Below are 14,294 nucleotides of genomic sequence, written 5' to 3'. Positions count from 1 at the left end.
CCAGCACCAAGCATGGATCTTTGCATGCAAATATCAGTTTGAACTTTATTTTTTTTAATTTCTTATTTATTTATTTATTTTTGCTGTGTTGGGTCTTCGTTTCTGTGCGAGGGCTTTCTCCAGTTGTGGCAAGCGGGGGCCACTCTTCATCGCGGTGCACGGGCCTCTCACTATCGCGGCCTCTCTTGTTGCGGAGCACAGGCTCCAGACGCGCAGGCTCAGTAGTTGTGGCTCACAGGCCTAGTTGCTCCGCGGCATGTGGGATCCTCCCAGACCAGGGTTCGAACCCGTGTCCCCTGCATTAGCAGGCAGATTCTCAACCACTGCACCACCAGGGAAGCCCAGTTTGGACTTTTTAAAGGGACCCAACTAGACCATAGCAAGGCCAAGCCAACAACTTTTCCTTGAAAGGGAATCTTTTGTGCATAATTTGGAAAATGTGTGTGTGTGTGTGTGTGTGTGTGTGTGTGTGTGTGTGTGTGTGATGCAAGGTCTCTAAGACTTCTGAGACCACTTGAGTAACACCTCCATCTGTCTCTGCCAATAAGCAGAAATCTGCCATGGTCGACACCAGCATCATGAAGCGCTCGCACCCCCTGACCCCCAGCCAGCGGCTGGTGGGCTGAATCAACCACATCTTGCAGACAGCGGGTGCGGCTCACCTCAAGCCCCACACCTTCCAGCAGCCGTGGTGGCATGAGCAGTACCTGCTGGACCTCTTCTCGTTCCTGCTGGCGGTCACCCTGGGCACCACGTGGCTGTGTGGGCAGCTGCTGGGCCTGGTGGCCAGGTGCTGTGTGGGACCAGGAAGCTAAAGAAGGCCTGAGGCCAAGTGGAGCCTTCGAAGGTGGTGTGTTTGGGCAGAGTCAGCATTTCTTGGCATCTCCCACCAGTTTTGTCAACCCTCATTCTCCACATCCTATCCACTTGCTATTTTGCTACAAATTCCTGCTCACTGGCTTCTTCCCATTGTTGACTTAAAAAAAATATATGCACAACGTGAGAGTTGCGAGTTAAGTTTTATTTGGGGCAAAATGAGGACTGTATCCTGGGAGACAGCATTTCAGATAACTCTGAGAAACTGCTCCGAGGCAGCAAGGGGAGGTGCCAGGATATTTAGGAGTTTTGCAACAAAGAGCAGGTAATTGGGAACATCAAAAGATTGTTGTTAAATAAAGAAAACCGGATATCTCAAGTTAAGGAATTTAGCACTTTTTCTATGTATGGGAAGATGCAAGAGTCTGGGCTCACCGAAATCATTCCTTTGATAATGCACCTTAGCTGTCTGGGGCCTGTATTTTTACATCCTGAGTTTCCTCAGGGCTCACTGCAGGGAGTGGCTGCAGTCTGAGGACTGCTAGATGGCAGGTATTTTCAGTCCTGAGTTTCCTCAGGGCTCACCAGCTCACCTTGGAGGGCTGCAATCATTGGTGACTGTGACATCCTTTGTTTATTGATATGGCAGGAAATATTCCATTTATAAATACTCCATTCCATTTATAAATAGTCCATTTATCACCATGATTAGAATACTTTACTGAGCCCTTGTGGCCTTCTTTATTTTCAGTCAGCAAAGACTGTTCTGTGATTCTGTCCCTGGATAATTTGGACCAGTGCCCCTCAGATCTGAAGCTTTGAAGCCACCTTCCTTATCACGCCCTTCTTCACGGCACTGAGCCTAAACCATTCCAGCCTCCATGCCCAGCATCTTCTCAGCCTCCTTCCCTCACTCCACTCCACCATTTATCATGGAATAACCCCTAAGGCAGGCACTTTGCTGATTCTTTTGTTTTCTATTTGCTTCTCCTGCAAACTCTTGTCAAAGCTCAGGAAGCATGTCCTGGGCGGGCATTCAGTGCCAGACACACCCTTGCCTGTGTCCATGGTCTCTGCCTTGGTTTCTGCTGAGCATTCCTTCTTTGCAGATCGGGTGTGGAGACTGCAGGTTGGTCATGGGCTGAAATGTCCCTGGTCTCCACTTTTCATAGCTGTGAGCTGTCTTCTCAATATTCCTATTAAAAAAAATGAAGTCATGAGAAAGAAGATAATTTCTTCTTTAAACTAAGAAGAGCCTCTCCATAGCTGATCCTTTCTGTACTTGACATACTGTTGGGAATCGCATTCACCTGATAGTAACAGAAACCAGAAAAAAGGGACGGGAACAGCTTAGGGTTTTCTTTTCTTTTCTTTCCTCTTTTTCTCATGTAAAAGAAATGTGTATTGGAATTCCATGGTGGTCCAGTGGTTAGGACTCTGTGCTTTCACTGCTGAGGTCATGGGTTCAATCCCTGGTCAGGGAACTAAGATCCCACAAGCCATGCAGCATGGCCAAAAAAAAAAAAAAAAAAAGTGTAGGCAGGGCATCCAGGGCTGATGTGGCAGCTACATGATGTAATCAATAGTCCGGATGTCTCGTGTGGTTCACCTGCCTGCCTTAGTGGGTGGCTTCATCCTCAAGGTCACCCTGATTTTCAAGGTGGTCATTTTAGATCCAGTCAGCACATTGGAATTTCAGGCAAGAAAAGGGAAACTTAAGGAAAGGGCGTAAAGCAGGTTCATACCAGCTGAGTTAGCTTCTTTAAAGAGGTTTCCCAGACACCGCAGCTACCCAAAGACTTCCAGTGAAATCTCATAGACAGACCTGAGTCACGTGACCATCCCTAGTTGCATAAAATGTCTAAGAAGTGTCCTCCAGCCCCGACTTCCCTGCTGGGTACATTACTACTCCAAGTAATTGGGGGGTGGGGGAGGTGGCGAAGAGGTGTTAGAAAGAAAAAAAAGGACAGTGGATAATGGGAGGAAAGTAGAGCCTCGGTCACATGTGGAAGGCAGCAGGGAGGGGCTGGATTGGATGTTACATTTCACCTGTGACCTGGTGACTCAGTGACCTCAGGGACAGTCTTATACCCACTGTAACTGCCTGTGGGTGGAAAGCAGACCTTTCTGAGTAGTGAACATTCAAAATAAGAACAGAAATCTTTTACCAATGTGACATGTGCTATGCTTTCCAAGTCCTTTCATCTCCTTTCTGCCATTTAACGGGACACATGTGTCTAATCCATTCAACCAGAAAGAAGCAGGTACCACCAGGGCAACCACAGAGAGAGAGGAGAGCCATTGTGGAAATTAAGACAACAGCAATAAAACTTGTCCCCATGATGGATGCCTCCTCCCGCCAGAGCACAGGGCTTGGAGAGTGGATGGGCTGATTTTAGCCCCACTGGCCCCTCTTGTGAGCACCTCTTTGCCATGAATAATCTGCCCTACCACAGGGTGGTCCTGGCTGCTGTATCCCTCCCACCCAGGATGATTCCATGCACATGCATGCAGAAGGCACTTGGATCCGCTAAGGAATTCTCTTGGGAAATTTTGTGGGGTTTTGGTTTTTTTTCTTTTTGTCCCTAAGATCCAGGAAGGCTCCTTTATCCATGCTGGGCTTTAAATTAGTTAATCATTTATTTTTTATTTTTTATAAGTCCTTAAATGAAATGTTCCAAATTTAGAGACATCTGTCAGAGTGGATTTTAAACAAATTTCATCTCAAGGTAACAGTAAGTAATAATCAGATAACACTTGCACTGGTGATTCAGTCCCTCGGGTTTTATTTTTTTCCTGATTTAAAAATCCAAGATGGTACAGATGAACCGGTTTGCGGGGCAGAAATAGAGAACAAACACATGGACACCAAGGGGGAAAGTGGCGGGGAGGGGTGGTGGTGGTGTGATGAATTGGGATTGACATGTCTATACATATGTTATACACATATGTATAAAGTAGATTACTAATAAGAACCTGCTGTATAAAAAAATAAATAAAATTAAATTAAAACAAAAAAATCCGAGGTGAATTTCAAGAGATCTTTTTGTGTTCTAACAAACAAGGGCTGTGGACACCTCCTGGTGGCGGGACCACCTCCCTTGACTGTAGATGAGACCCTCGAGAGCAATGGCACCTGGTGACAACTCTTCCTTTCTCACTTGTATTATTGAGAGCTGAGCTGCGTCTGTCCTCTAACTGATTTTACAAATGAGTAAGCCTACAAAACATAGCAGAAAAGTGTGCCAGAGCTTAAGACCAAGTAATAGTTCATTTCATTTCACTCCTTCCCCTTTTTAAAATTTATCTCATGGAATTTTATTGAGCTAAGGCTTGCTATTCCATCTTCCTTTAGTGACCATTTATGAGCTTCATATCATCTCAGATGAGAGTTACTATTACTAGAAAGTCAACTGCAAGCAGTAGCAGAAAGCCTCAATAGAGCAGCTTAAGCCAGTAGCCTTCAAGCTGGGCTACCTTCACCATAATGTGTACATGAAGATTTCCCAAGGGCTACATGACACAGAGTTTGGAAGTGGTAAATTTCCACCTTTGTTGACTCTAGTTTCCTAAAACTGGTCTGCCTGACAAGGTGTTGTGTTTGGTTGGCAGATCCTCTGTCCTGCCACACTTTTCACAATTCCCTGACTCTTATTTTACAGAAGAAATGGACACCCTTCACCCACCCCCATTCTCCGCATGGTACATTGCCCCAGGGTGGAAAAGTAGGGGTACCAAATGAACAATTCAAAATCTAATGACTGAGCCAGAAAGTGTTTATAATTCAGATGATTTGTAATTCTTTGTTTTTAACAAAATCCAAAGATGAATTGTGATTTTTCAGCTGACAGACCTTTAAAAGTAACTTTTGATGGTAGACTGCTGTGAGAATAGCATATTCACGTGGCATGTTATTCTGAAGGTGTTCAAAGAATGAAGGTACATCATTTCCAAGGTGGTTCATAACAAAACTCTTAGTGCTCCTGCTACTTATTTATGTGAATAGTTTTTCAGTGTTTATGTAACTAAGAGATATTCATCCAAAACTGTCTCATTTCAGAAGTAGATAATGTTTATCTACAGACATATAAATTAATTTTAAAAGAATTGAAAAAACAGCCCCTCATCTCATTGTGAGATATGTCTCCAATAAAATTTTATAGTTTGTGTTAGGTGACTAAATGTTTTGAAATATGAAATATGTTTATGTAGCTTTGACCAATTTAATGCAAGTATTAAAACAAAGAGTGATAATTTAGTACAAATATTGGGCTCTTAGAGGCTTATTGTTTTAGGAATTATAAATATTAATTTGAATATGTATTTTTGATGCCTAAGGCTATGAGAGAATACTGTATACAATTCTTTTAAGCATAAAGATACATAGACTAGAAATAAATTCTCTGGGGAAAGTGGAAAATAAATAAAAATTCAAGAAGAAAATGGAATGATGCAAAATTTCCCAGTGAAAATGAGCAGTTCATTATCTATGTTAAGAATGAATAGAAAAAAAGAATGAATGATGGTATCAAACTGCTGAGGTGTTTACAGCCCACTGCATACATTTAACAGAGTGATGCAACTGTTTATTTTTAAATCATATAATTGCAAGGACTGGAAATGACATCCTATTTAATTATGAAAACTTATGATGAGACATTTTAGATTTCAATTAAAAAATTTATTCTTACAATGTATTCTGTTAGGTATAGTTGAGAAGATCTCATTTTTTTGTCATTGGCTTACACAAAAAGAGGGTTATTTTTCCTACATGAGAAGTAGATGGGAAGGAAGTAGACAACTGATGGCATTGGTTCAATAGCTCTACAATGTCAGGAAAAGCATGTTTATAATTCTCCCTTTTTAACTCATGGTTGCAGGATGGCTGCCCAGCTCCAGATATCATGTCCATGTCCCAAGGAGGACAAAAAAGGAGAAGGGGCAATATGAGCTAGCAAATGTTTTCACAGAATTATCTTTCCTCCTCCCCTCGCCAAGAGGCTTCTTTCCTCTTGCCTAGAATTCTTTCACTGGACGACTCAAGGCTGTAAGAGGAGCCGTGAAAAATCTCTGCATTGGCAGCTGGTGAGGACTAAAAGACCTGTAAGCGTGTTGGGTTCACCAACCTGTAGTGTTTGATGCACATGGCAAAGGGCCAAAAAACCCTCCACAATGCTTGACTCATCGAAGAAGAATTTTCTGTGCTTTGATATTTTGTCCTGGTCTGTATTTATACAGCAAAGCATCCAACAGTCTTGGGCATAATGACAATAATAACTTTCATCTCTTGGTTACAGTTTCTGACTGGACCTGAGGAAACATCTGGCTCAGAGTTGACCTCAGTGACTTTCTAAATGTGATGGGGACCACGGCAGGGAGAGGCAGAGGACGGTTTCCGTCACAGAGCCCCAGACTCGATCTCTGTGCAGGTGAAAAGAGGAAATGGAATTGTGACTGTTGATTCCAACGACAGTACAGAGAGGAAGGTGTGTGCTGTCCATCAAGGGACTATTGCCACAAACGAGTGGGAACTAAGCTTTAGTGGTTTTAGAAGGGTGAAAGTTACCTTCTTTAGAGTTCTGTAGAAAACGTGATTTGCAAATGGATTCTCTCTTCAGTCAGCATGGCTCTGAAAACTGTGCAGAAGACTTTGTACTAGTGACTGGGGTAAGTATTAATAACAGAATGTCCTCACATGTGCGGGAGAATGGGGACTTTAGACTCATCAATAGGTTCCAGACTTAACCTGAGCAACCTCATTAAGCCTGCCCCACTCTTTGCTAATCTCCTCCCCTTTGCCTGGCATTAAGGTTTGTAAAATGCTGGAGTAGGTATCAGGACTGAGGAGATAGAGCATGCCACAGGGACTTTTCTCCTGGCTTTGCCCTCCACAGGCTACAGGGAATCCCATGCCATTTACACTAGAAAGCAGTTCAACCAACAAGAGCAAATAAAACCCACACTGTCCCGTAAGTGGCAAACTAAACGTCAAGTTTTAGCAGCGCTGTCTCCTGAACTCCTGCTACAAAGCTTTGTGGAGGGCTAGTGAGTCCAGAAGAATAGGACAGAAAAGAAAACAGGGACACCGAAGGCCCAAGGATGAGGTAAAACTGCGCTCAGAAGGAGGAAAATCTACATTCTGCATAATAATCCTGAAAAAGAGCTTTGGTAGATCAAAGCTATGACAACAGGAAAGGGGCACGAAAGCATGAGGGACCTAAGGTAACAGTCTTGGAAATGCTTCATTTCTGAGGGAGGAGAGGGTAAAAGGGAAGGGAGGCCCTCTTTGGATATTGGGTAAAAAAAAAAAAAAACAACCAGGGAAAATGTGAGTCCTGAAGGACAGCAGGAAGCTTGAAGCTTGGACAATACAAATCCCTAAGCCCATCACCAAGAAACAAAAGCCATACATTAATGAGACTGTAGTTGCAGATTATTTGCTATAGAATCCTGCATATCCTTAAATATCTACATCTGTCTGTCACTGGATATCTTTATCATTCACCGTGTTATGAACAGGAACATGAATGAAATACTGTAGTGACTTTTTCCACAATTAAAAAATTTAATTAAATATATATGTACAGTATATGTAAAGACTCACATGTCTGACATGTTTCATACCTATCAAAAATGAGCACATTTAGAATATTTTGCCTGATAATTTATTTTTGGTCAAATGTGAAATGGCATGTTGAAGTTGTGGTAAATGGCTCCATTAACTGGTCCCCAAATGGATTGGGATATGGAAACTAAGAAACTATGGAAATTGACTACTTAGAACGTTTTCTAGGACCAATTATTAGCCAAAGATCTCTTTTTTTCTCTTGATAATCTTATCTATTCAATAGTTTGAAAATATAAAAATGCGCTTGAACTTTCTATCATGTTCAAATCAAATACAGTCATGAAAACTACATTTTCAAGACAATGAAATGGAAATAACAGACAGTTATTTTCTAACACAACTATGCTACCAGAAGTGAGTCTGCTGGATTTCCGGTTCCAGAAACGGCAGGCCAGGTAGGCCAGTTATGAGGTTTCTCAACTTTGAACCCACCTTTCTTTGCCCTGCTTTGTGATGCTGCACTCTGCCAAATGCATCCCCAGCTCTCTCCCTCTCGGACTCTGCTAACAGGGGACACCAGAGGTAGACTAGAAGGCTGCAGGGACAGGTGGGGATTTGGGCCATCCTGCTTGCTCCCTGCTCCTGCCAGCAGCACCACAGCTATGGTTTTTCATGGTGGCAGTGATGGTTTTAGTATCAGAAGTGGTTTTCTGTTTGTAGCTCTTCCGAATTACTGGAGTTAGCCTCATTGGGCCCCTCACAGATATTAGGACTAGCAGGATGTGACTGCCCCTTCCAGGTCTGGGTTTCAGGTCTGTGGATTTCCCTTCTGAGTTCCTAAAGCATCGACACCAGATAAGAAAGACCCTCCTTCCCTCTCCTTCTAAGCTTTGCACAACTTCCATCTTCAAGACTCTAAATTTTAGTAATTCTCACTCTTTGTTTCCTTAGCACAAGAGGTGGTGGCTGTTTTCCGTAGCTACTAACTCTGTAATGCCTCAGTATCTCTCATTTGGTTACAGAGTTCTCCAAAATCTGGTGGAAAGTCTTTATTTTAAATTCTCTCTGTTAAAATAACTGAAGAGGTGAACAATGGCCTGGGCTTTTCTCTTCATACTGGATTCTGACTGATACACTAGGTCATTCAGACTATCCTTCCAATAGAAAACAAATTGAAGAAGCTGGATAAAATATAAAAAAACTATCTTCAAAGCATCAAAGGACTAATAGGATAATAAGGAATCAGGCCAAATTCCAAATGCAAGCTGGAGCTCTGGGAGACAGGGAGAGGAAAGCAGTTTGCCCTAAGGGCATTTGTTGATCCCATCAAATGTGGATTGAGGGTTTGGCAGACTGACTGGCGGAGATTGGCAAGAGCAAAGACCTTGGAACTGAAAAGGTCCTATCCTTACATTAAGGGTGAACCAGAGATAATTCTGCCCCTGCCCTGCCACCTGCATAGGTCTGTGTGGCAAGTTGCCTTGATGCTGAATAGAGCAGGGGTAATATGAAAAGAAAAGATTAAAAAAAAGATTTATCCCTGGGAAGCTGTCACCATAGGCTAGCCCCTGTTTGGGAGGAGAGAGAAAATAGGGAAGGATTATGTGGAGAAATAATGAGAAAGTTTTTGAGAATTTCCTAGAGCTGACAAAAAACATCAATTTACAAATTCAAGAGGCCAAAGTGAGAGACACATTATAGAAAAAGTGTAGAATTCTAATGACAGAGAAAATCTTTAAAGCTGCCATGGGAAAAAATAAATTAATGTTCCTGAAGCCCCAGTTACTCCCACCTTATTTCTCACGTTAAACAAAAGTGGAGACTAGAAGATGATGGAATGTTATCTTCAATGTGCTGAAAGTAAGTAATAATCAATTTAGCTTTTTTATGGGGGGGATTTTTTATTATTACTGATTCAACTTCATTACTGGTAATTGGTCTGTTCATATTTTCTATTTCTTCCTGGTTCAGTCTTGGGAGATTGTACATTTCTAGGAATTTGTCTATTTCTTCTAGGTTGTCTATTTTATTGGTGTATAATTATTCATAGTAATCTCTTATGATCCTTAGTATTTCTGTGGTGTCAGTTATAACTTCTCCTTTTTCACTTCTGGTTTTATTGATTTGGGCCCTTTCTCTCTTTTTCTTGATGAATCTGGCTAAAGATTTATCAATTTTGTTTATTTTTTCAAAGAACCAGCTCTTAGTTTCATTGATCTTTTTAATTTTTTTATTCCCTCTTTCATTTATTTCTGCTCTGATGTTTATGATTTCTTTCCTTCTACTAACTTTGGGTTTTTACTTTTTTTAGTTCCTCTAGATGTAAGGTTAGGTTGTTTATCTAAGGTTTTTCTTTTTACCTGAGGTAAGATTGTATGGTTAGAAACTTCCCTCTTAGAGCTGCTTTTGTTCCATCCCATAGATTTTGGATTGTTGTGTTTTCATTTTCATTTGTCTCTAGGTATTTTTTGATTTCCTCAGTAATTTATTCGTTTTTTAGCATATTGTTTAGCCTCCACATTTTTGTGTTTTTGGCCTTATTTTTTTTTCTTATACTTGATTTCTAGTCTCATAGAATTGTGGTTGGAAAAGATGCTTGATATGATTTCAGTCTTCTTAAATTTACTGAGACTTGTTTTGTGGCCTAGCATGTGATCTATCCTGAAGAATGTTCTATGTGCACTTGAAGAGAATATGTATTCTGCTGCTTTGGGATGGAACGTTCTATATACATTTATTAAGCCCATCTGGACTAATGTGTAATTTAAGGCCAGTTTTCCTTGTTGATTTTCTGTCTGGATTATCTGTCCATTGGTGTAAATATGGTGTTAAAATCCCCTACTATTACTGTGTTACTGTTTCTCCCTTTATGTTGGTTAATATTCGTTTTATGTATATAGATGCTTTTATGTTGGGTCCATATATATTTATAATTGTTATATCTTCTTGGATTGATCCCCTTATCATTATGTAATGTCCTTCTTTGTCTCCTGTTGCAGTCTTTGTTTTAAAGTCTATTTTGTCTAATCTAAGTGTTGCTACTCCAGCTTTCTTTTTATTGTATGGAATACCTTTTCCCATCCCCTCAGTTTCAGTGTGTGTGTATCTTTAGATCTAAAGTTAGTATCTTGTAGATATAAGACATATGTATATATATATATATATATATATGTGTGTGTGTGTGTGTGTGTCTTAGTTAGCCACTCTATGCCTTTTGATTGGAGCACTTAGTCCATTTAATTTTAATGTAATTATTAATAGATATGTATTGATTACTATTTTGTTAATTGTTTTGAAGCTGTTTTTGTAGTTCATTTTTGTTCCTTTCTTCTTTGTTTGCTCTCTTCCCTTGTAATATGATGATTATCTTTAGTGTTACATTTGGATTCCTTCCTCTCTCTCTCTTTTTTTTTTTTTTGTGCGTGTATCTATTATATATTTTTCGTTTGTGGTTACCATCAGGTTTATAGATAGCAATCTGCATATATGGGGTACTGGGGTCAGTGCAGTCTCGCTGGCGGATGGGCTTGGTCCTGACATAGTCAGCTGCAGGACTACAGTGGTTCTGGGGCTGTTGTTGACTAATTGGTAGGTGGGGCTGAAGCCCAGCGGGTCCTGGAGCTAGTGCCAGCCCACTGGTAGGCAGAGCTGAATCCTGGGGGCTCTGGCTGTGGGGTCTTGGGGGTCTCAGATTTGGTATGTTAGCCTGCTGGTGGGTGGGGCTGGAATCCAGGGGGTCCTGGGGTTGATGTCTTCCCACTAGTAGATGAGGCTTGTTCCAGGGCTAGTGCTGGCCCCGTGGTGGGTGGAGCCAGGTCCCAGAGTTTCTGACTGCAGGGCCCTGGGGACCCTGGAGTTGGTGTCAACCCACTAGTGGGTGGGGCCGGTTCCCACTGGCTGGCTTCAGGGTCCAGGGAGTCCCGGGGCTAGTGCTGGTGCACTGATGGGTGTATCCAGGTCTCCTGGGTCCTCTGGTGGGTAGGGCTGGGTCCCAGAGTGGCTGTAGGCTCAGAGGGTCTTATGGCAGCCTGCCTGCTGGTGGGCAGGTCTGTGTTCCACAGGCTAGCTGCTTGGCCTGAGACATCCAGTACCCCTGATGGGCTGGTGAGCAGGGCTGGGTCCTGGAGCTAATAAACTAGAAGGAGGATTCCAAACTGGTGCTTATCAGCACCGGTGTCCTTGTTGTAGAATGAGTTCCCCAAAATGACTTGCTGCCAGTACATATGTCCTCAGGCTGAGCTCCAGTTGCCTCCTGCATCTCTGGGAGGCTCTCTAAGATCAGCAGATAGGTCTGACTTAGGATCCTTTCAAATTACTGCTTCTGCCCTGGGTCCTGAAGTGTGTGAGATTGTATGTGCACACCTTTTAAGAGTGGAGTATCTATTTCCCACAGCCTTCTGGCTCTCTCAAAAGTAGGCCCTGCTGGTCTTTAAAGTCAAACATTCTGGGGGCTCATCTTCTCAGTGCAGAACCCTGAGCTGGGGAAGCTTGATGTGGGGCTCAGACCCCTTGCTCCTTGGGGAGAACCTCTGCAGTTGCAATGATCCTCCTGTTTATGGGTTGTCCACCCGGGCATATGGGTCTTGACCATATTGTATCTCCACCACTCCTCTCTGTCTTGCTGTGGTTCTTTCTTTATATATTTAGTTGTAGAAGGACTTTCTGCTTGTCTTCCTGTCTTTCTCATCAATAGTTGTTCTGTAAATATTTGTAATTTTGGTGTACCTGTGGGAGAAGGTGAGCTCAGGGTCTTTCTACTCTGCCATCTGGCCACTCCCCTGTCAGTTTATCTTTTAATAATGAGGGTGAAATCAAACCACTGCCAGAGGCAAAAGGAGAGAATTCTTACCAGCTGATTCTTGATAAAGGAAATACTATAGGATATACTTTAGGAAGAAGTGATCCCATAAGGAAGGTCAGAGATGTAAGAAAAAAAGAACAAAGAGAAAGTATATGAGCAAATCTAAGCAAGCATTGATAGACATAACATTTAAATATTAATAATTTTATAATTAAATTATGTATAATTCATATAATATACTTGAAGTAAAAAATATTGTTTTCTGAGGTTAAAAATACAGACTCAAAATGTGTAACAAAAATAGCATGTAAGTCAGGAGGGGGTAAATGGAACTTCTAGGGTTCTTGTCTTGCCCAGAAGTAGATAAAGATATGGATTAATTTTTGACCTTGACAGGTTGTAAAGGCATGCTGTGAATCTGGGATAATTTATTTCAAGAAAAGAGATAAGACGGAAATCATTAGAGGGGGAAAATGAAATGACCAAATATATTCCAAGCTCTAAAGGAAGACAAAATAGAGAGGAAAGAAAGAATAAGAGGGAGTAATAGAAACATGGTAGATATAAACCTATATACTCCAGTTCAAATACAAAGATTGACAGACTTGATTAACAACATCAAGCTGATTGCCATTTGAAGAGGTACATCTAAAACATGAGGATACAGGAGGGTTGATTATAAAAGGACAGAAAAAGACAGGTCATGTAACACTAATGGAAAGTAAGACCTGAATAATTAGGAATAATATCAGACCAACAGACTTGAGGTGAAAAGCTTTACCAGAGACAAAATTGTACTTTTGTAATGAAGGTTAGTTATTTCACTGGGAATGTGTGGTACCTGAAACTATAACTGTAAATGGATATGTATCTAATGATGTGACCTCAAAAACTGAAACAACAAGAAAAATTAGAATCATAGTGGGAGATTTTAAAAACGTTTTTAAAGACAAATTTCTAATATTTGTAAAAGCAGAACTTCCCCATGCCCAACACTTAGCTTCAATGATTATAAACTCCTGGCAAATTTTCTTTCTTTTATATTCCCACCCACTTTCAACTTTGCCTCTGTCCCCTGCCCCAGGCAAATCCAAAACATCATAATACTTCATCTGTGTCCCAGAATGTATCTGAAGAGCCAAGGTATCTCTTTTTAAAGAACCATAATAACATTGTGATGCTTCTCCAAATGAATAGTAACTATTTAATATCGTCAAATATTTCTCTGATATTCATAAATTTTTAGAGTTCGTTTGAATCATGTCATCTAAAATTTTAACACTCCTGATATCTGGCCCTCACATCTCCTTCCTTGTGTGATTTTCTTAGCAGCATTTACCATTAACATACTATATATTTTAGTTATTACTGTGTTTAGCATTTGTCTGCCTAGCAGAAGATTACCTGAAATAAAATTGGCTAGCAATATAATTGTTGAATACAAATAAGATTGGAGTTAGACAAAAAAAATTATTTTGCTGATACATTATGAGAGGTACCAGATAACATTTGGGCTGGAGACCTGTAATGCCTATAAGGTCCCCTTCTCTCTCTCCTTCATCACAATGGCCGTGGTTGTGTAAAGGATGCACCATCAGGTGCTCCCACCCCCTGACCCCTGCCCAGCACCTGGGTGCCATCCTCCAGACAGGGGATGCAGCACACCTCAAGCCCCACACCTTCCAGTAGCCATGTTGTGAGCAGTACCTGCTGGACGTCTTGTTGTTCCTGCTAGTGGTCACCCTGGGCACCTCGTGGCTCTGTGGGCAGCTGCTGGGCCTGGTGGCCGGGCGGCTGTGTGGGACCAGGAAGCTGAAGAAGGCCTGAGGCCAAGTGGAGCCTTGGAGAGGGTATGCTGGGGAGCCACTGGTTCTTTGAAGGCTTCGCGCAGCACTGTACACCACTGGCACCCTCCCCTTCGCTTTCTCTTGATAGGACGCACCTTCCTCCTATTTTCTGCCTCTTTAGAAATCTTTATGAAGAACTCTTGGGTTTCTATTTTAAAATATTGTGGTAAAATATGCACCACATGAAATTACCGTTTAAGGGAGGGTATGGGGAGACAAGGGAGGGGCGGTGAAGAAACAATAGTATAGCCTTGGGGGCAGG

The 14,294-nt window shown here is 41.7% G+C and overlaps 1 protein-coding gene across 1 annotated transcript in view; it reads left to right on the top strand.

Moving 5' to 3' along the window:
* UGT3A2 (UDP glycosyltransferase family 3 member A2) overlaps window positions 1-13,981 on the top strand; it is a 28,520-nt gene extending 14,539 nt beyond the window's left edge. The window contains 1 exon segment of the mRNA XM_089908553.1: window positions 552-13,981. Coding sequence (XP_089764679.1) covers window positions 552-815 — 264 coding nt within the window. The 3' untranslated portion in view covers window positions 816-13,981.
* Window positions 13,982-14,294: the final 313 nt, after the last annotated feature.

The sequence above is a fragment of the Delphinapterus leucas genome, chromosome 3, assembly GCF_059928025.1.
Source record: "Delphinapterus leucas isolate spDelLeu-1000000601 "Yukka" chromosome 3, BTC_Dleu_Yukka2, whole genome shotgun sequence".
Classification (NCBI taxonomy): domain Eukaryota; kingdom Metazoa; phylum Chordata; class Mammalia; order Artiodactyla; family Monodontidae; genus Delphinapterus; species Delphinapterus leucas.
Note: the sequence above shows the minus strand (reverse complement) of the source record. Positions and strands in the feature narration are given on the sequence as shown.